This window comes from Trichoderma harzianum (genome assembly GCF_003025095.1).
Source record: "Trichoderma harzianum CBS 226.95 unplaced genomic scaffold M431scaffold_27, whole genome shotgun sequence".
Lineage (NCBI taxonomy): Eukaryota > Fungi > Ascomycota > Sordariomycetes > Hypocreales > Hypocreaceae > Trichoderma > Trichoderma harzianum.
The window spans coordinates 21,857-42,084 of NW_020209275.1; the positions used below are offsets into that span (position 1 = coordinate 21,857).

The following is a 20,228-nucleotide window of genomic DNA, read 5'->3' on the forward strand; positions in this document are numbered from 1 at the left end:
GCAATGATGTGTAAGACTTTCTGTAGCATGATTGAGCGCTTCATATCTCGAGTTACTATAGATATAGTTCTGCCGTGAATCGAATCGATCGAGGCACACCAACCAAGTTACCAAGTAACCGAGTTTGCTGTTCAACAAGTAACCAAGTGTTCTGTTCAACAAGTAACAACTGTTCTATAGCTCGGTTGCCTTTTACTTTTTACCTTTTTCTTCTTCTCCTTTTCACTTGGTACCACCTCGGTAGTCAACTGTACATACTTACACACATTCAAACACAACAATGACTACTTCAACCATTGCATCTTCCGTGGCGGATGCGCCCAAAGCAACAACCTTTGTATTCGGCGGTCACATTGGCACACAAAGCAAAAAATCACTGGAAAAGCCCGTAAAGCAATTCCTCAGCGGACCCAACGCAACATGGATACTAGAGGCCGTCAGTGGGCTGCCGCAGTACTGGGAGACCCTGGTGGAAAAGATCCCGGAGATCGCCGGCGCAGTCTCAGGTGCTGAATTACTCAAGGACTTCGACTCATGGCTGCGAAACGGCATCTCGGAGGGCGATCTGCTTGCGCCCGAGACAGAGCTGCCTAACATTCTCATTGGGCCGCTGATGGTGGCCATCCAGCTGGACCAGTACTGGCGGTATCTGGAGTTTCGGCTGGATGATGTTGCCATCTCAGATCCTCAAGCAGAACTCGTTAAACAACAACAGCAACAGCAGCAGCAACAGACCACTACCCGTCCTGTGGAAACTCTAGGTTTCTGCGCTGGCCTCATCAGCGCCGTAGCAGTGGCGAGCTCCCACGACAGGGCTGAGTTTGAAAAGTACGGTGCCGTAGCAGTGCGCATCGGCATGCTCATGGCAGCTCTGGTAGACGCGCGTGAGTCCCGAGACGAAGCTAGAGGTATGGGCGGATCGGTGTCGTTTGGAACAGCGTGGCGAAGCGGCACCAAGCAAGGCAACGACATGACAAGCATCGTGTCATCGCTGACGCCAGACGCATATGTATCGGTGCTCTTTGATGAGGCGCGCGCTACAGTGTCAACTTCTGAGCGTGTAGCTCCCACGCTGGTGCGGAGACTCCGAGCTGCCGGCGTGACGGCGGTTCCACTCCCATTCAAGGGCCACATGCACACGCCGGGGGTGGAGCGGAAGCGGCAGACGGAGGCGCTGATCGAGCTCTGCCGGGTGGGGCCGAACAGCGCCGGGCTTCAGTTCCCGGCGGCCGCCCAACTTGCACTGCCGACATTCAGCAACTCGGCAGACGGGTCTCATGTATCTCCTGACGAGACGGATCTCACTGGAATGCTGCTGCGGGCGATTTTGACGCAGCAGTTCAACTGGGCCGGGACGATGTCGAAGCTGCTGTCGGCGTCGGCGATGGCGCATAAGGAGGTATCTCTGGTAGCTTTCGGGCTGGACCAGTGCATTCCGCCAACAATAACGCGCAAGTTTGGGCCGAAGCAGGCACACTACGAGCAGCTGGAGAGCCACATCGAGAGTTGGAAGCTCCAGAAGATCTCGTCATTGGCTTTGGCTACGGCCAAGACGGCGGCCCCACCTACGGTCAACGGCCCCACCTTAGCAGTTAAGGATGAACCTCGAACATCAGTAACCCTAGGAAAATCTAACGAGGAAGTCATCGCCATTGTGGGCATGTCTATTAAAGCGTCCGGGGCGGATGACCTCGAGGAGTTCGCAGCGATGCTAAAAACGGGCAAGTCGCAGCATGAGCTGATCACGCCGGAGAGAATGACGCCAGATATGCTCTTCCGGGAGGCAGAGGAGGACCCGAAGAAGAAGAAGAGCTACTACGGTAATTTCTTACGGGACTCAGATGCTTTTGACCACAAATTCTTCAAGAGAAGTCCCAGGGAGTCACAAGCGATGGACCCGCAATGCCGCCTAGCGATGCAGGTAGCTTACCAGGCGGTCGAGCAGTCTGGCTACTTCACGGAGCCCAAGTTAACGAGCAAAGAACAAGAACACGTCGGTGCCTACCTGGGCGTGTGCGGCGTTGATTACGAGCAGAACACAGCCTGCCATGCAGCGAGCGCATTCACTGCTACGGGCGCTCTACGTAGTTTTATTACTGGTCGGATCGCACACTTCTTTGGCTGGACGGGTCCCGCAATGACATTCGACACGGCTTGTTCGTCGTCAACAGTGGCTTTGCACACGGCCTGTCGCGACCTGCTGTCTGGTGAGGCGACTTCTGCATTAGTTGGAGGTGTTAATATTATGACGAGCATGCAATGGATGCAGAACCTCAGTGCCGGCAGCTTCCTCAGTCCGACGGGTCAATGCAAGCCGTTTGACGCTGATGCCGACGGTTACTGCAGAGGAGAGGGAGTCGCTTTCGTTTTCCTCAAGAAGCTGTCGGAAGCTGAGGCCGCCGGCAACACGGTGCTGGGCACGATCCGGGCGACAGCGGTATACCAGAACCTCAATATCACGCCGCTGTTCGTGCCCAACGTGCCATCACTTTCACAGTTGTTCAAGGATGTGATCCGCAAGGCCGGCGTCGATCCGGCCGAAATTTCCTTGGTTGAGGCCCACGGCACCGGCACAGCGGTTGGCGACCCGGCCGAGTATGAGAGTGTCAAACTGGCGCTGGCTAGCCCGCACCGTGATACTGTCGTGCCCATCGGCTCAGTTAAAGGCCATGTAGGTCACACAGAGGGTGCGTCTGGAATGATTGCACTAGTTAAGGTGCTCATGATGATGCGCGACAACTTCATCCCACCCCAGGCCAGCTTCACACGTATGAATCCGCATACCCACGCCTCGCCGGCCGACATGATGGAGGTGGTGACCGAGCTACGGCCGTGGACCGCCGAACGTAAGATCGCTCTGCTTAACAACTACGGCGCCTGCGGTTCCAATGCCAGTGTTGTCATCGACTACTCGGCTCCTAAGGCTTTAGACAACCGCCTGCAAGCTCAGACGGCGACAGAAACCCGGCAGCCCTTCTGGATCCCCGGATTCGACGCCCGCAGTATCGCCGCCTACAGCAAGGCACTATCTACATACCTCCGTGGCCGCACCGGTGACAAGAAGGTAAACCTGGCCGACGTGGCGTTTAACCTGGCCCGCCAGACAAATCCCAGCTTGCCTCAGGGGTTGATTTTCAGCTGTCAGTCACTAGAAGAGCTACAGGGAAAGCTGGCTCAGGCTGCTGCGGCCACTAAAGAAACAGCTGCTGCCGCCGGCATCGTAGTCTCCAAAGCAGAGCGGCCGGTCGTGCTGTGCTTCGGTGGCCAAGTTTCGACGTTTGTCGGACTGGACCGCGCGTTATACGAGAAGGTCGCCGTCTTGCGGCACCATCTGGATGCTTGCGATGCGGCTGCCACGGCGGCAGGATTATCCAGCATTTTCCCTGCCATCTTTTCACGCGAGCCCATCCGTGATACCGTCCAGCTACAGACGGCGTTGTTCGCCATGCAGTATGCTAGCGCCCGGACGTGGATGGACTGTGGGCTGGCTACGAAGATCGTGTCCGTTGTGGGCCACAGCTTCGGCGAGATCACGGCGCTCTGTGTGGCCGGTGTGCTGAGCCTCGAAGACACAGTTCGGCTGGTCGCTGGCCGTGCAAAGCTGGTGCGTGATGCCTGGGGGCCGGATTCAGGGGCAATGATGGCCGTCGAGGCGGATGAGACTGTCGTCCAGGATCTGCTCAAGGAGGCCCACTTGAACGGCGATGGCTCAGCCAGCATCGCTTGCTACAACGGCCCTCGCAGCTTCACACTCGCCGGTACGACCAAGGCCATTGATGCGGTGGCCGCCACTCTTGCTAGCAACAGCAAGTTTTCTGGAGCCGGCATTAAGAGCAAACGGCTCAACGTGACCAATGCTTTCCACTCGGTGCTAGTGGAGCAGCTTGTTGACGATCTTGGAAAAGTCGGCCAGAACCTCAATTTCCATGACGCCGTGATTCCAGTTGAACGGGCCACTGAGCATGAATCAACGGGCTCTCTGGACTGGACCTTTGTGCCATCGCACATGCGCCAGCCTGTCTTCTTCAACCACGCTGTACAGCGACTGGCCAAAAAACACCCACAGGCCATCTTCCTCGAAGCTGGATCAAACTCCACGATCACGGTGATGGCAAGCCGCGCGTTGGCCCAAGTCAATTATGCCAATACACTCGCCTTCCAGGCTGTATCCATCACTAACACTGAAAAGGGCCTCGACGGACTCGCAGATGCCACGGTAGCGCTATGGAGGCAGGGCTTGCGCGTGAACTTCTGGCCTCATCACCACTCCCAGGCGAGCGAGTACGTGCAATTGCTTCTGCCACCATACCAGTTCGAGAAGTCACGCCACTGGCTGGAGGTAAAGTCGCCGCTGGAGGCTGTTACCAAGGCAGCCCAAGCCATGATTGCTGCGTCGGGAGTGTCTACTGTAGGAGTTGGACGTGTTACTGAAGTTGAAGACCCTAAGAAGCTGCCCCTCTGGACATTCATCGGCCACCAGGAGGCCAAAGGAAACAAGAAACTGGCCCGCTTCCGAATCAATACGAGCTCAGACTCGTATCAGCGCTTGTTTGCGTCCCACGTTATTGCCCAGACGGCGCCCATCTGTCCGGCAACACTCGAGATCGACATAGCCATCGAAGCTCTCTTCAGCCTCAATGCGAACTGGCGGGCTTCTGGCTACTCTCCCACGGTTCACGATCTCATCACTCACACACCAGTATGTGCCAACTCGGCGCGTACCTTCTACATGGATCTGTCGCCGTTGGACAAGACCGAAACAAAGTGGCACTTTAACTTACACAGCGTCGCGAGCAACGGCGGCGACTCCCAGGCCCACGCCGAGGCCACAGTCCGCATGCACGCGCCAACTGATGCCTCCTATTTGCAAAAGTTTAGTCGTTACGAGCGTCTGGTCAGCCATGCTCAGTGTGAGGCCCTTCTAAAGCTTGGCCTTGACAGCGACGGCGTCGAGGTGCTGCAGGGCCGCAACGTCTACCGCGCCTTCACCGAAGTCGTTGATTTCGGGCCGGTCTACCGCGGTGTCAAGTATGTGGTCGGCCGTGAAGGCGAGAGCGCTGGTGTAATTCATAAACAACACCAGGGTCATACCTGGCTCGACGTTCCCATGAGCGACTCGTTCGGCCAGATCGCCGGCATTCACGTGAATCTGCTGACCGACGACTTACCGCCAGCCGATATGTTCGTTGCCACCGGTTGCGAGTTGTTAATGCGATCGCCAAAGTCTCAGCCTGAGGTTTCTGGCAAAGAGAACGGCCCCAGCGTCTGGCACGTCCTCGCCCGTCACGAGCGCCAGTCTGACAAGGCGTATACAACCGACGTCTTTATCTTTGACGCCTCTACCGGCGCGCTGACAGAGATCATGCTGGGCCTGCAGTACGCACGCGTATCCAAGGCGTCAATGAGCAAGATCCTCACGCGCTTTACGGCGGACCAAGAGTTCCTTAGAAAACCAACAGGGGCGATTGCTGCTGCTGCTACTGCTCCTCACCCTCCCCCCGTTGCTGTGACTGTTCCCTCAGCTTCCGTTGCTGCACCTATCAAAACTAGCGCAAAGCCGAAGAAAACAAAGCAAAAGGAAAAGGGCTTCGACATTACTGATGCCGTCCGCAACCTGGTGGCTGATGTCTCCGGCATCGATGCTAGCGAGATAACACTCGACAGCGAGATGGCTGAAGTGGGCATCGATTCGCTTATGGGCATGGAGCTGGCTCGTGAGGTCGAGAATAAATTCAAGTGTACCCTCAACCAAGCTGAGATGATGGAAGCAGTCAGCCTGCGCCAATTTGTCGCCTGCGTCGCAAAGGCGCTGGGAGACGTTGGAACAGACGCTGCCGAGCAAGACTCAGATACTGCTGACAGCGACTCGGCTGTGGAATTTATGCGGTCGGACGAGACTGACGACACGGCCTCTGATATCACTACACCAGAGCCTGAAGAGGCATCTACTTTCTCCAAGCCCGTCTCGCTGTCAGCCGGTCCCGCCACCAGCAATCTGACCCTCGCTGCCTCCGACATCCTCGAGTGCTTCGGCCATGTTAAGTTGAGGACTGACGATAAAATACGCGAGTTCGGCATCGATAGCATCGCACGTGTCGGCTTGGCCAGCAGCAATAAACTCTGTACAGCCCTTGTCGTCGAGGCTTTTGATGAGCTTGGGTCGCCACTGCGAACAGCTACTCCAGGGCAGCTGCTGGATCGCGTTGCCTTCTTGCCGCAGCATGGCCGAATGATGGAATGGGTCTATGGCTTCCTGGAGCGTGAGGCACGTTTGATAGATATTGATACGGTGACAGGCCAGATCACACGCACACATGTGGCCGTCCCGCGCAAGAACAGCGCCGATCTGCTCGACGAACTGGTAGCCGCGCATCCCGAGTCTGCCATTCCCAACCGCCTGGCCTACTATGCCGGTAAGAACCTGGCTGGCGTCCTCAGCGGCTCTACTGATGGTATCCGAGTCATATTTGGCAGTGCTGAAGGCCGGCGGCTGGTCCAGACTATGTACTGCGACTACGACTTCAACCGCATGCACTATGACCAGATGGCAGAGGTCATCACCCGGCTATCCAGCCGCCTGACCCAGACCGGTGAAACTCTGAAGGTTCTTGAAATGGGTGGCGGCACCGGTGGTACGACAAACGTAATTGCTCCGTTACTAGCTTCCCTAGGCATTCCAGTCGAATATACATTCACTGACCTTTCGACGTCCATGGTGGCCAACGCACGCCGCAAGTTCGCTGCACAGTATCCGTTTATGCGCTTCGCCGTACACGATATTGAGAAGCCGCCAGCTGCAGAGCTTCTAGGACAGCATCTCGTCTTGGCCAGCAATGCTATTCATGCTACTCGCAGCTTGCTCGAGTCGGCGTCAAACGTGCACCAGGCCCTACGCCCTGATGGTTTCCTCATGATCCTCGAGATGACGGAGAGTCTGCCATTCGTTGATATTGTGTTCGGCCTGCTCGAGGGCTGGTGGCTCTTCAACGATGGTCGTACCCACGCCGTCGTCACTGCCGAGCACTGGGAGCGCGCTCTGCACGCCTCGGGCTTCGGTCATGTCGACTGGACCGATGGCGAGAGGCCCGAGAACGCCTTCCAAAAGGTCATCATTGCCCTGGCCTCTGGAGAGCCGACAGCCCGTCTCCCTGCGTCTGTAGCATCTGCAGAGGAAACTAAGGTGATTGATAGAGGCGACGTGCCGGCCCGCGAGGCCGAAGCCGAACGGCTCGTAGCCTCTTACACAGCCGGTTGGGCCACTCCGGCTCTCAATTCCGCGGTCATCGATGCCTCTACCGCTTCGTCTCCCGCCGTGGTTATTGTCACTGGCGCTACTGGCAGCCTCGGCGCCCACCTTGTGCAATCGCTCGCCGAACGCCAGGACGTCGCTACCGTTGTCTGTGTAAACCGCCAGTCTAGTGTCCCAGCCGATCAGCGCCAGGCCGAAGCATTCTCGTCAAGAGGTATTGCTCTATCGCCTTCTGCGCAGGAAAAGCTGCGCGTCTATGAGACTGACACCTCCAAGCCGCAGCTTGGCCTGCCTACTCAAGAATACACTTGGTTGGCCGCAAATGGCAACCACATCATACACAACGCCTGGCCCATGAGTGGTACACGGCCGCTCAAAGCTTTTGAGCCGCAACTGCAGACGATGCGCAACCTTCTGGACCTGGCACGAGAGATGGCTCTGGGGAATCCAAAGACTCGCATCGGCTTCCAGTTTGTGTCCTCGATTGGCGTGGTTGGCTATGCGGATACGTCCGCTGGGCCCCAGATTCCTGAAGACCGCGTGTCAATAGCCTCTGTCATGCCCAGTGGCTACACCGAGGGCAAATGGGTATGCGAGCGCATGATTGACGAGACGTTGCACCGCTACCCAGGTCTGTTCCGCGCCACCGTCACTCGCCCAGGCCAGATCAGCGGCTCCAGTCGCAGCGGCTTCTGGAACCCAGTCGAGCACTTTGCCTTCTTGGTCAAGAGCGCACAGGCTTTGCGTGTGTGGCCCGACTTTCATGGTCGCCTGCAGTGGTTGCCCGTTGATCGCAGCGCTGGAGTGAGTGTGGATTTGCTACAACTGGAAAAGGGTGATGATGCAGCTTCCTATCCCGTCTACCATATTGATAACCCTGTTGGCCAGCCGTGGGAAGAAATGTCGCCAGTGCTGGCGGCGGCCCTCGATATCCCTTCTCAGAACGTCATCCCCTATGCCGACTGGATCATGCGCGTACGCCGCTCGCCGCTCTCTGCGGACGAAAATCCGGCTGCTCGTATCATTGACTTCCTCGACGGCCACTTTGAGCGCATGTCCTGCGGCGGCATAATCCTTGACACCCAGAAAGCAAAGGAGCACTCAGCCACGATGGCAGCCCAGGGAGCTGTGGGTGCTGATATCGCGAGAGCGTATGTAGCATCCTGGAAAGCTATGGGGTTTCTGAAATAGATTGTTACCTGAAGGGTGTTAATTGATTGTATTTTTGGAGTTTTTTTTTTTTAACTTTGTACGATTTGATTGATTTGTCGTTTGGAGTAGCTAGAATGTGGAAAATTGTCTAGATTGTTGCTCTCAATACCGGTTGGAATTTAGAAGTCGCGGTCGAGATTTAGATGTTGATGAGACCGCACGTGCCGCCACACGTGATGGACCTCAACCTAGGTAACCCGCTGACTTCTATGTTTGCTGGAATTAAATAGCTTTTCCATATCTTTTTAGTTGAAAATAATTCACTTCAACTTCTTGACCACCTTTGGTTTCACAGATACGTGCTGGTAAATCAGTCTCTTCAGGTAAACTTTCATCACTAGCTGGGATTGTCAAGGGCAAAAATCCCCCCCATTTCCACCCTGCGTTAATTTGTTCCCATGGATGCCATTTACTGGGTTGTATCCATAAAGTAAAGCATTTTCCCTCCCTTGTCTTAGCCCTTTTGTTCTATTACATGATAGAATGCTACTAAACTAACTGGATGAATTACAAAGTTTGCCTGTACTGTATCAAAAGTGACAAACAGATCTTTCAGCGATACATCAGTTCGCTATTTTATCTGTTGTCATATAAGAAGGAATTGAGGGGCATTCTTATAGTTGACAAAGTCCGATAAGAGCAATGCCAATATAGGTAGATGATACATGTATTCTATGGGTATACAGCATTCACAGCAAGCTTCGGATTTGAAATATTCCAACACATTTCGACCACATATTGTCATTAAGAACTGGTATAAAAGATATAGGGGCACAGAAAGCTCAATTGGTCTGCGCACCACTAACAAGGCTATCTACATGTACCATAGACCTCTACCCAACGTATCTTACATACTGCTTCCACAGCGGGTCCTTCTTCAACCCATTGATGTCGTCCTCAGGCATGCACAGAGTTAGAGGAATGAAGGCACCCTCAGCATCGTTAATGATCAAACACCCGGGAATCGGGGCTGCAGTAGGTCGACGGAAAAAGCACGACCGGCCCAGTGGACCCCAAGATGCCGGCAGAGGCTGCACCTGGCCGGTTGCCGTCACCATGAGATCTGCTCGGGGGTCGTGTGTGCCGCCATACAGCAGGCTGGATGTATCTGGCTCGCGGGCCATGAATGTGGCAAAGCTGCGGATGGCCCATGCCGTGTTCGCCTGGTTGAGCTCACGCCGCAACACCTGCGCAATCTGTGGCAGGGAGAGTTCGGCCACCTGTCCCAAGGACAGCCGTACCAAGGCGTGACATACCATGTGTCCCATGTAAGTCAGCGGTACGCCTAGCGCCATGCGGCCGTCAATGGCTCGGCCGAGCTTCGACATTCGCTCTGGCGGCTGTCCGTTGGCAATACGCACGGCGCAGAGGCGTTGCCAGGCAAAGGCGGAGAAGATGTCGTTCTCAGACACCATGAGAGAACCCGGTCTGTTGGCTGATGCGTCGTCTTTGACTGACTTGACGAGCCGGGCAAGAGCGTTGACTGGCATTTTGAAGTAGCACCACATCAACGGGCTTGAGGGCGTCGCCCAAGTGTAGCCGGGTGGCTTCCGCAGGTGGCTGTAGTCCTTGAGAGGCTCACCGAGCGGAATCAATGGGATTACGAGGCTGCGGTCGCGGTTGGCCTGCTCCAGGTCGTCCGCCGGAATCTCCTTACCGGACATGACGATGGCCAGCAAATTGAGAAATTGGTAGATGCCAGTGCCGTCAATGATAGTGTGGTGAGTGCTGAGGTTGAGGATCAGGCCGCCGCGCACAAAGTTGGCCTGCATAGCGATCACAGGGTCAGGACCTTCGAGGCCACGAGGATGAGGCAGCGCCGGCCAGGGTGTCAAGACTGATCCATCCAGCATATTGATCGGCACGCCGGCTGAGATGAGCTTGGCCATGGGCGCGATGAGGTCGTCACAATATTTAACCCTGATGCGATCCTCGGGCACATCCGCCGGCCACGGCACCGCCTTCAAAATGCCGCCGGGTTTGGACTCCCGGGCCACCTGCCATCCCGTCCAGGGGATCTGCTCCTTAATCTTGTCAAAGCCGCTCTGGAGGGCTGTGACGATGGCATCGCGGTCTACATCATTTGGCAACTTGAACCCAAACAGCAGCTGCGTGTATGCATTGAGTAGTGGGAATTGGGAGATGATGTCGCGGTAGAGCTCTGAGTCAGTACCGACAGTATCGCTCTGGGAAGGGAGTGCTTCCACTGCCACGGACATGGTAACTTAGTTTTAGTTTGTAGTAACAAGTCAGGAAAACTTTACCCAAGAAAGATAGTCGAGAGTCGCCATCCTACATTGCGATCGCTAGTTTTGGTGGAAGTTATACACTCTGAATACATCTCGGCCGTGTAAGTACAGTTTGCTGCACTTTCGGAGTTTTGGAGTTTGAGTGTTTGGACTTTCGGACTTTCGGACTTTCTTTGTCTTCTGGCGATTTTCTGGCGGGTCGGAGGGTGAGACCCCCATTGTTACCCTGTTAGTGCCAGAAAATTAGCAGAGTGATTGTCTTCTTTCACTCTATTGAAGCTATACTTGAGATTGACATAAAAATTATCATTTCAAAAGAAACAAGAAGAAGAAGGTTTGGGAGCAAAATCAGGTAGCCTAATAAGCATCAACTGTTGGGTGTGACTGTTGACTTATCTTCGCTCTTGTATTCGTTGTGACAAGGCACTAAATCTGAGATAGAATAGAACTCTCTTACGACTCGTATCAATGATGGAGGCGTCAGTTTCAGTTAGTCTGCAGGGGCGAATAACTTGCTTGTTTTAGAGATAATATCAGGCAGCTCTGGCAACTTTCAGATGACTTCGCTTCAAGGATCAAGTTTCGAAACTGCGACGAATCAGTTGCTTATATATGTGCTAGAATCCTCTTTTTCCTCAGACAAGCACTAAGGTAGGTAGCTGTTGCGTAAATCATCAACATTTATCCCTGCTTTTCGGCGTAGCCTCTAACTGTCCAAGTTCTCCATCTCACTCTGGCGATTGCCAATGATTACCCACCTGACCGTTCATCTACCGCTTATAATGGAGCCAACCAAAGCAGTCATCTCTTTCATACAAAACATTCATTTGCAGACACCCAAGCGGAGGTCAGAAACAGCGAGACCGCAAAATGAATAGGTAGATATATTCAGCAATGTGATAAGCACCGAATCAGCTTATCGAACGTGCGCAGTATACCAAATAATACCAAGTACTGGATAAATATAGACATCAGAACATTTACTAGAGAAATGTAGATATAGGAGCAGTTAGTAAAAGTATACAAATATAGTAGTGAATAGTAGAAAAAATATAGCTATAGTAGCAGATACTTGAAGAACTAGGGTTTGTAGGTGTATTATTTAAGGCGCGGGTGTTCGAAATCTTCTCTGCCTCGGGTTTCCCGTCTTTCACTTGGCACTATAAGCGCATCTCCTCTTGTGGTCTGATGCAATCTTTTCTTCTAGGAGATCATCCAAGACAAGATCAGTAGATATGCCTCGGCCCGAGCTTCCGTTTTAGCGTGTCTGGGCAATTAAATGGACCTGGGCATACATAGCCAGGGAGCATACATCAGAAGATTTGCGGGTAATGCTGGTCGTAATCTTTTACTACAAGACTCTGGGACATAGGAAAAAGCCGGAGTAAGCAAGAACCCTGCCGACGGTGATCAATGCGAGTACAGTTGCTATCATTCAAGCGGCCTTTCGATAAGGGCTACTCAACTAGACAACCATTCCAGAGGCGCATTATCTCGCCACCATTGGTCGTTTTGACGAAATACTTGTGCCTAAAGACGACGTTGCATTTGGGGCGGGTAGGCCGGCAAATCTGTGCGCGAGAGGAGCCCATGTCTGAAACCTCATTTGCAAATAACGAGGATCTAGTGGAAAGAACTTTGTTAGTACAGGGTTGCATGCAAGCATAGTTCGTCCCAAAAAGAATGATAGAGACCTATCTCTATTGGGCATAATTCGCTCAGACGATGAGTTACGGCTTTCGGATAAATGCGTCTACTTTCAATCTCATATAGGTGCTCTATGAGGCATATAAGTCTCTGGCTTATATTCTCTGTGAGTGGAGACAATTACCTGATAAATACAATCTCTGAACCATTTTTGTGAAATCTCAGGCGATGTCAGTAGTATCGCTAAAGAGCCCAACCGTTGATTTGAACCACAAATCCATTGTGGCGTTATGAGACGGCAACATGTGTCTAGTATAGGAATAGTAGTAGTATTGAGATGGGTTTTTCATCCTTAATACATTCAATGTCCAGGTAGAAAGCGAATCTCGTTTACCAAGAGAGAGAGCCGCCTATCCTAAGAGAGTATTTCGTATACACAAAATGGAGAACCTTTCGACTATCCTAACCCGGCAAGGCGTTAGTGGGCCGCACATTAGCAAAAACCGCTAAAAGACAGAAAAAAGATCTAATCTAATCTGATGACTCAAATTCCATCTGATAAGATTAAAGATCAGTTCATCGTTAGCTAAAAGATTGAGTCAATTCCAACGCTAAGCATGAAACAAGAGTTCTAGACTGCAGATCAAGTCCACATCAAGCGGCACATCTCCACCTTATTGAATTTTTACATGGCCGGGGTGAAGTCTTTCCGCGGCCCTGCGATTGATCACGAAAGGGCGTGCCAGCCTACTGGCTACTAGACTCTGTCCTGTGATGGATCAGGCTCAGTATTCCGAAGCTGCTAATCGTCACGAAAGGCCATGCTAGCCTAATGGCTGCTAAAGTTTGTGTCGTGATAAATACGAGCCGGTTGAGATGGAGTTTCCTAAGTTATGGTTAGAAGATTAGCTCAACTGTCGGCAACGGCGTGAGAGAGGGCACTGTCATGTGATTCACAACTTGCCAGAGAGTTATATAGTATATATTAATACATGAACTTGGCAGTTGCCAAGCGGATCATTATCTCTCGGCATTCAGTTTAGTGAAGTTGTCCCCTATCTGCGGCGGGAGAGACATCAACCGCCTAGGACTTGAAAGTCTTTAAGCTATGATAGCCATGAAACACCTCCTCGGGGTCAGTCTGACTCTTGTCGGCTTTCTCACGTCACATGGGCTCGCCAGAGTCGTCAGCAAAGATCAGGAGTGTGTTTCCGCTGTCTTTGGTATTGTCGGAGGTCTCAACTTCGAAGGCATAGGCTACGGCAACTACTACTTGGGAGTCTGCCAGAACCCGCTAAAAGTTGTCTCCATCTACGCCATCTCCAAGACCTATTGCTCATCCAATGACCTAGGCCCCGGTTTCGAATACCTCAACTGGGCCTGCCTACAATATGCCGGCGCTGGACTTATACCAGAGGCAGATGTGGCTGTCAATTTGACTGATGAAGCAATAAGCCGCTATCCTATCCTTGATCAGAAGGATGTAATCGTTCCGAAGAATCTCACGATGCCAGTTCTGATTACGCGAGATTGGTTCGACTTGGGTTTCCGTACGGAGGTGTGCTCTTTCTCATTCCAATTCTGTCCATATCCAAAGCTTTTCTCTCTAACAGCATTAATAACATCATACAGGACACATGGGATTATGAGCTACGTACGCACCCGACATATGGGTAAGATTTAGCCACGGCCATCTTGCGCTATTTGCCAGATTGACAAAAATAAAGACTGACTTTTTCAATACTGCAGGTGGGCTATGTACGGATTCTGGGGTGGTATTCTCCTCATCGGAACCCTACGTCGACTCATCACCTACATCATCGAAAGCCGATTATCTCCATTGTCCACCGATCCTGAAGACCTTGGAGCAGCGGATAGTCGCGAGAAACCAACAGCAGGAACCAAGTCGCTTACATATATGTACTCACGAATCCGCAAGCACCTTACTATTCCAAGCGGTTTACCTCCGTATCACAGCCAACTCTTGTTCGGATGCACCATACCAACTCGTATCGAGTCACTCGTTATTATCTCATGTTGGATCCTCAATTTCGTTCTTTGCTGCGTAAACTACCGTGGATTCGAGGGTAACCTATAGTAAGTGCTTACACCAATAAAGCAGACTCGTGAGATATGTTGGCTAACACGTGATTGATGGAAGCTGGTCTGCGGTGTCACCTCAAATATGGCGATACATATCCGATCGAGCGGGCATCATCGCTTACGCCAACCTGCCGTTGATGTGGATGTTCAGCGGCCGTAACAATATCTTCATCTGGCTAACAGGCTGGTCATTTTCTACATTCAATCTCTTCCACAGGCATATCGCTCGCATCGCAACGTTGCAGGCCATCATTCATTCCGTTGGATACACAGTATTCTATTTCGAAATTGAAGGAGGTATGTTATTCTACATACTTTTCGTAATCTCTCTATAGAAGACCTTTGCATTAACAGGATCAAATCTAGCGGAAGGTTACAAGTTACAATGGCATGATGCTTGGTTCTACCTAGGAGCTGTGGTAAGACGCTGTTTCTGACGAGCAACTCTCCATGATCTCCGAATGCTTCATATACTGATGTCTGCCCGCTCTAGGCAACGATTGCGATGAGTATTCTTGTCTTCTCTTCCTTCAGTTGGTTCCGACGCAGGATATATGATTCCTTTCTTCTGCTCCATATCCTTCTATCCGTCGTGTTAATTGTCGCTCTCTTCTAGTACGTGCTCCCTCTTTAAGTCCACATTACGCAAGTATTCGTCGTTTACTAACCACCGTTAATTCGCAGCCACACGTCTATTTTCCTTGGGGAGTATAATGGATATCTATGGCCTCTCGTTGCTATCTGGAGCTTCGACCGCTTCCTAAGAATTATTCGAGTAGTCTACTGCAATCTCCATTTTCAACTACGCAAGAAGACACTCCATCGTAGTACCGTCACCATTTCCTACGACCAAGACGCGAATTTCATCCAGATTGATATCAACACGCATGTAAAGCCAGGGCCTGGCAAGCACTACTATCTCTACCAGCCCTTCCGCTTCACTGGCTGGGAGAATCACCCTCTAACTTTGGCCTATTGGAGCCAGTCTGCGGTAGAAACCAGCCAAAGCCAGCAAAGAGATAACACAACAGATACGCCTTCAAAAACCGCAGATGTTTCTATTGTAACACCATCCGAGGCCGGTCCGCTACATACCGCCATTGAAGGCGAATATCTCCTCTCTTTCTGGATTCGCCCATATGATGGTTGGACTCGCCATCTCCGTGACCAGTGTCTCAAGTCCCAGCCTCTATCCAAGCTCCCTTCGGTCATTACAGACACTATCCTTCTTGAAGGCCCTTACGGCATCGCAGAGCCTCTCTGGACTTTTGACGAGGTCCTTCTTATTGCAGGCGGATCGGGCATCACGGCCATGGTTCCGTACATACTTGACCACGTCGCAAGAACCGACTCGTCCAATAAATCGAGCCAGACACGCATACGTGGACTGACACTGATTTGGACCAATCCCAAAGAAGCCTTTATCCGTCGGATTGCCCAGCGTGAACTCGCGGCGGCACTTAAAAGAGACGATGTCCGGTATGAGTTTTACTGCACAGACTCTGCAAAGGTCGAGGTTGGCTCGTTACCTTCACCGTCGATAGATGAAATTCCAATTGGAGATGCCGAAAAAGGTGCTACGGAAAGCGGTGTATTAAAAGGCAAAGAGGAGACAGACATATCTGAATCGGCAGATGGTGCTGACAAGGCCGGTTCTTTGTCTATCACAATGTGCAGGCCTGATATCTCGGCAATCATTGAGAAGGCAGCGGTCTCTGCTACCGAGTCCGGATCAAGGCTTGCTGTGTTCTCTTGCGGGCCAGGTGGGATGTCCGATCACGCAAGAGAGGCGACGTATCGGGTTATACGTCAACAGAACAATTCTGTTGAGTATTTTGAAGAATCATTCGGGTGGTAGTGATGATTCGGGAAGTGCCGAGCACAATCCAAAAGTTTTGTTATTATTTAGGCTCTCATGATACTAGTCTTACACGTCATCTTCCGGTGTATCATAAACAAATCCGTGTAAAGTATTTTGAAACAATTGTAAATGCATGTGATGCTATGAATATCGTGATGTGACTCTAACCTTCCTACTCGCTGTGATAGTACATACTTAGAGACATGCTCAAAGACATACTCAAACGGACAATAAGCTACATCAATCGCCATATTAAATGAAAATCCTTCAGGTTGCCCCGTTGTCACGAAAAGCCATTCAGCAATGATATACGTAGAGCGCATGGGCGGCCACACAAGGAAAAAGAACGAATCCATTCAAAAATCTCCATTCAAATCAACTCCAACTAGAGATCATTTAAGACACAAGACAGGTCGTACTCCAACGAGCTACTCAACGTATAACCTACAAGCTGTTCTACATGATATATCATCAGCCCTGAACCCACTGCGCCACGATCACGGATGTCGTATAGACCATGGCAACGGCTCCAACGACTATCGTCAAGAGATCCAAGCACTTCTCCCGCTTACTCTCAGCAACACCCTTGAGATGCAAATATGCTGGGTACATGTAGACCAAGGGAATGCAAGCAAAAGACCCCGTCAGAGCCACAAACTTATCCAAATCACTTGCGCCAACAACCGCAACACCGATACAGACAGCAATGGTCAGTGTTCGAAGGCCATTCTTCTTCCACTTGATTGCCGCGCTCTTCTTGCCCGTGGCTCGTTCCCCAAAGATTGACGTCTCCAGGATACGCACGGCAGGAAACAGCTGCACAGGCTCACCTGCTAGTACGGCCAGTGAGTAGAGAAATTGAACTGAGTTGACAACAGGCGAATCCTGGGGGAAATTGGAAATGATCTGGATCTTGGTATTCTCGCCGAAGGTTGCGTAGCATAGTGCTCCAACCGACGTAAAGATGGCCGTGATGAGAAACATGACGAAGTAGAGCAGGCCTTTGAAATGATGGGGCTTCTTCATGCTTGACTGGATCGGAAGAATCAAGCCGATTCCTTCAAACGTAAAGATGGCCGAGCCAAGAGTCAGAGGAAAGTCCCTTGGGTTGAACAGCTTAACGCTTGGTTCGATGCCGTGCCTAGCTAGACTTCCAATATCGTAGTACCAGATATACACAAGCCCAATGAGAATGAAGACATCTGCCACCAGTGCAACAGGACCTAGCTTGGAGATATTGCGAATCAAAGCAAGAGGGATGAGGGGGAGAAACTGAAGCCCAATTAGCCCTGACACTCCAAGATGGCCGACGCCCTTAGTGACGGCGTCGAGGAAAGAGAAGAGATTTTCTGCCGTGAAAATGATGCCGGAGCAAACAAATCCAAGCTGAGAAATAGCAATTGATGCAAGTATCAAGCTTCGGAACCGAGGACCGACGATGGCTTCACCAATCTCTCCGTAGCCACCGCCATATTTGTGACGGCAGTCAAGCAGTAAGCGGAAGCAGAAGCAATTGAGCAAAGATACGGAAATCAGCGCAATCGACGAGAAGAGGATACCTCCATTGCGGAAGGCCTTGGGAAGGAACAAGATGCCCGTGCCAATAAAGGCCTTGATGAGCGTGAAGAAGGTCTTGACGGTGCTAGCGTCACCCTCACGGCTAAGGCGTCGAGAGCTCTTCCGCCGGTCGGCTTTGGGCCGCGCGAGCAGTGGACGATGTTCATCATCAACGGCTTCTTCAGACTCCTCAGTGACGACAGATTCGTCCTCATCTTCATCGGTATCCTCGAGGGCCTCACCGGCAAAGCTGCCGTAGAGGTCGAGGAAATCGACAAAGGTGCTGGCCACAACGAGTCCACTTTGCTGCCGCTGTCGAGCCCGGCGACGCAGGTGCTGCCGCCTGAAGCCACCCGGTTCAAGTTGTTCAGCATGTGACAATTCACCAGCCGGGCCCAGATGGGGCGATGGGTGATGAGAAAACGTATTGGATCGGCGACTTGAGCCGGCTCGGGCCTTGATCTTGAACATGTCGCGATGGATGTCACCGCCTTGGAGCTTTAGCGAAGACTCTAGCGTCTCCAGAGTCGGGGTTGCATCACTGCTTCCCTCTTGTCCGTTGCCATTGTTAGGAGCAGCTAGCTCTGTCGCAGAGGCCGCGGGAGAGTCAAAGAGATCTTGGCTCGCCGATGAAGGAGCGACAATGGGCTCTACGACGACCTCGATAGGCTCGGTAGCCAGGCTCACTTCTGGGTCGGCAGAATAGCCCTCTGGCAGATGGCGGTCGAGAATAGCAGCCTGACGATGGACGCCGTCGGAACTGCTCGGGCTGTCGACTGAAGCCCCGACGAGATCCGGCTCGGACATGATGTCGATGACGACGTTGTTTCACCGCTCCACACTGGGGAAGCACAGCACAGCGCCGCTGGCAAGGGTCTGTAGATTGATAAGAAGACAATTGGATAGAGGAAATGTTAGCTGGCTAGTCCGTAAGCCATCCCAAATAGATCGTGGACAAATGCACGGCCCATTGAGCGGGAAGTTGGTGATGGTGAGAGAGCGAAGGAGATGGAATCGTGAGACTTGGATGACTTCAGTTGGGGGTCAAACAGCTACGGAGGATCGGCAGGCGGATCGCCGGATTGAAGGAGCAGAAACCGGAGCTCGGTGTACCGCCAGGTATCCGCTACTGTCCCGCAGCAGCAACGGTACCCTATCGATACACTGAGGCCCCGCTTTGTTCAGTGAGACTTCAGCGACTGCAGGCGGCTGAAGCGCTGGGGCTGAGTGGCAAATCTGGTCTTTGCAGCGCTGTGATTCGTCAAGGCGACTACTGCCGTCTGCGGGCGGGACCTGAGGAGGTGTCGCTTGGGTAGCATCTCTCGTACCGGCTACCTGTATTGCTACCCTGGAAAGGACGGAATGAAACCGATGATTTCATCGTGCCGACATACTTAGGTAGAAAGATGGCAGGATTGTCTTACATGCAACAAATAATAGTAGTGAATGACCAATTTGTTTGCGGCTTTGAACCGCGCTCTATGTCATCCAAGACAATTGTTTGCGTCACAGTGTGGGATTCTGTGTTTCGGCTCAGCATCTATTACCCTGAGATCCGAGCAACAATGTCCAATGCCACGCCAGTGGCTTCTTGCATTAAACTTATGCTTCATAGATCAGCATTCGAGATTTAACTGGAGCATGGCTTTGGCGAGACTAAATTCTTATTCTTTACTCCGTACAGATTTGCGAACCGGTAATGGCGAGTATATCTCGTACATGGAATGATTTATGGCTATTTACAATCACTCATTTACTGCGGCGGATACGCAGGAGATGGGCGATATGTGAGTATTCTTCAAAATTCAATCCTCTCTACTAAGAGATATTGAACTATTATCCCCGTGCTCTTCTTACATTGTACCATTTCGCTTTTCACTGGGCTCACTCCGTAGAGTTAACTAATAAGATCTGGTCAAATCTGAGACAGTCGAGGTCGCCTCGGAAAATCTTGGGGGCCGATCCATAGCAACATCCTCCTACTAGCTGTTGAGCTGACAGTTACACTCACGTAAAATGAATGAGAGTGATGTTGTTCTGACATCGGGTCAAGCTATTATCTCCAAGATTTAGATGACTCTGAAGCTCACCTCAAGTTAAATAAAGCAAGCGGGACAGCACGGAAACATCTGCATTTTCATGATTCAATTACTACCAATTGAAGCTTCTGCCATAAAGGCGCCGAAATCTCACTTCGCAGAAAAAGGAACAAAATACGGTAGCGATTGATCCATCTCATACTCACCGTCTTTTAGGCAAATAAACTTTAGGATAGCAACGATAAAATAAGCTAGGCCATGTGTCTTGAATGAAGTGTGTGAACCCTACCTAGCATTATAACAGAGCTAGC

The 20,228-nt window shown here is 51.8% G+C and overlaps 4 protein-coding genes across 4 annotated transcripts; 2 read left to right on the top strand and 2 right to left on the bottom strand.

Annotated features, from left to right (window-relative positions):
- Window positions 1-10: 10 nt before the first annotated feature.
- Window positions 11-8,629, top strand: M431DRAFT_525516 (hypothetical protein). Its single transcript, XM_024920625.1, has 2 exons — window positions 11-5,854; window positions 5,897-8,629. The coding sequence occupies exons 1-2, from the start codon at window positions 281-283 to the stop codon at window positions 8,438-8,440; spliced, it is 8,118 nt and encodes a 2,705-aa protein (XP_024767879.1). The 5' UTR covers window positions 11-280; the 3' UTR covers window positions 8,441-8,629.
- Window positions 8,630-9,189: 560 nt separating this feature from the next.
- M431DRAFT_513776 (hypothetical protein) lies at window positions 9,190-10,751 on the bottom strand. Its single transcript, XM_024920095.1, has one exon. The coding sequence runs from the start codon at window positions 10,678-10,680 to the stop codon at window positions 9,295-9,297; it is 1,386 nt and encodes a 461-aa protein (XP_024767880.1). The 5' UTR covers window positions 10,681-10,751; the 3' UTR covers window positions 9,190-9,294.
- Window positions 10,752-13,474: 2,723 nt separating this feature from the next.
- Window positions 13,475-16,318, top strand: M431DRAFT_11020 (hypothetical protein; the record flags this gene model as incomplete). The annotated part of the gene is made up of 7 exons (XM_024911744.1): window positions 13,475-13,915; window positions 13,990-14,030; window positions 14,107-14,454; window positions 14,519-14,757; window positions 14,827-14,879; window positions 14,954-15,075; window positions 15,145-16,318. 7 exons carry the CDS (start codon window positions 13,475-13,477, stop codon window positions 16,316-16,318), a joined length of 2,418 nt encoding a protein of 805 aa, XP_024767881.1.
- Window positions 16,319-16,333: 15 nt separating this feature from the next.
- M431DRAFT_513778 (hypothetical protein) lies at window positions 16,334-18,877 on the bottom strand. Its single transcript, XM_024920096.1, has one exon. It carries the CDS (start codon window positions 18,683-18,685, stop codon window positions 16,793-16,795), a length of 1,893 nt encoding a protein of 630 aa, XP_024767882.1. The 5' UTR covers window positions 18,686-18,877; the 3' UTR covers window positions 16,334-16,792.
- Window positions 18,878-20,228: the final 1,351 nt, after the last annotated feature.

What these genes read in the sequence shown, in the direction of transcription:
- M431DRAFT_513776 (XM_024920095.1), bottom strand. Translation starts at nt 10,680, where the DNA reads ATGTCCGTGGCAGTGGAAGCACTCCCTTCCCAGAGCGATACTGTCGGT.
- M431DRAFT_513778 (XM_024920096.1), bottom strand. Translation starts at nt 18,685, where the DNA reads ATGTCCGAGCCGGATCTCGTCGGGGCTTCAGTCGACAGCCCGAGCAGT.
- M431DRAFT_525516 (XM_024920625.1), top strand. Translation starts at nt 281, where the DNA reads ATGACTACTTCAACCATTGCATCTTCCGTGGCGGATGCGCCCAAAGCA. An exon ending in CCGAGCAAGACTCAGATACT is followed by an intron (nt 5,855 to 5,896) that starts GCTGACAGCGAC and finishes CGGTCGGACGAG; the next exon opens with ACTGACGACACGGCCTCTGA.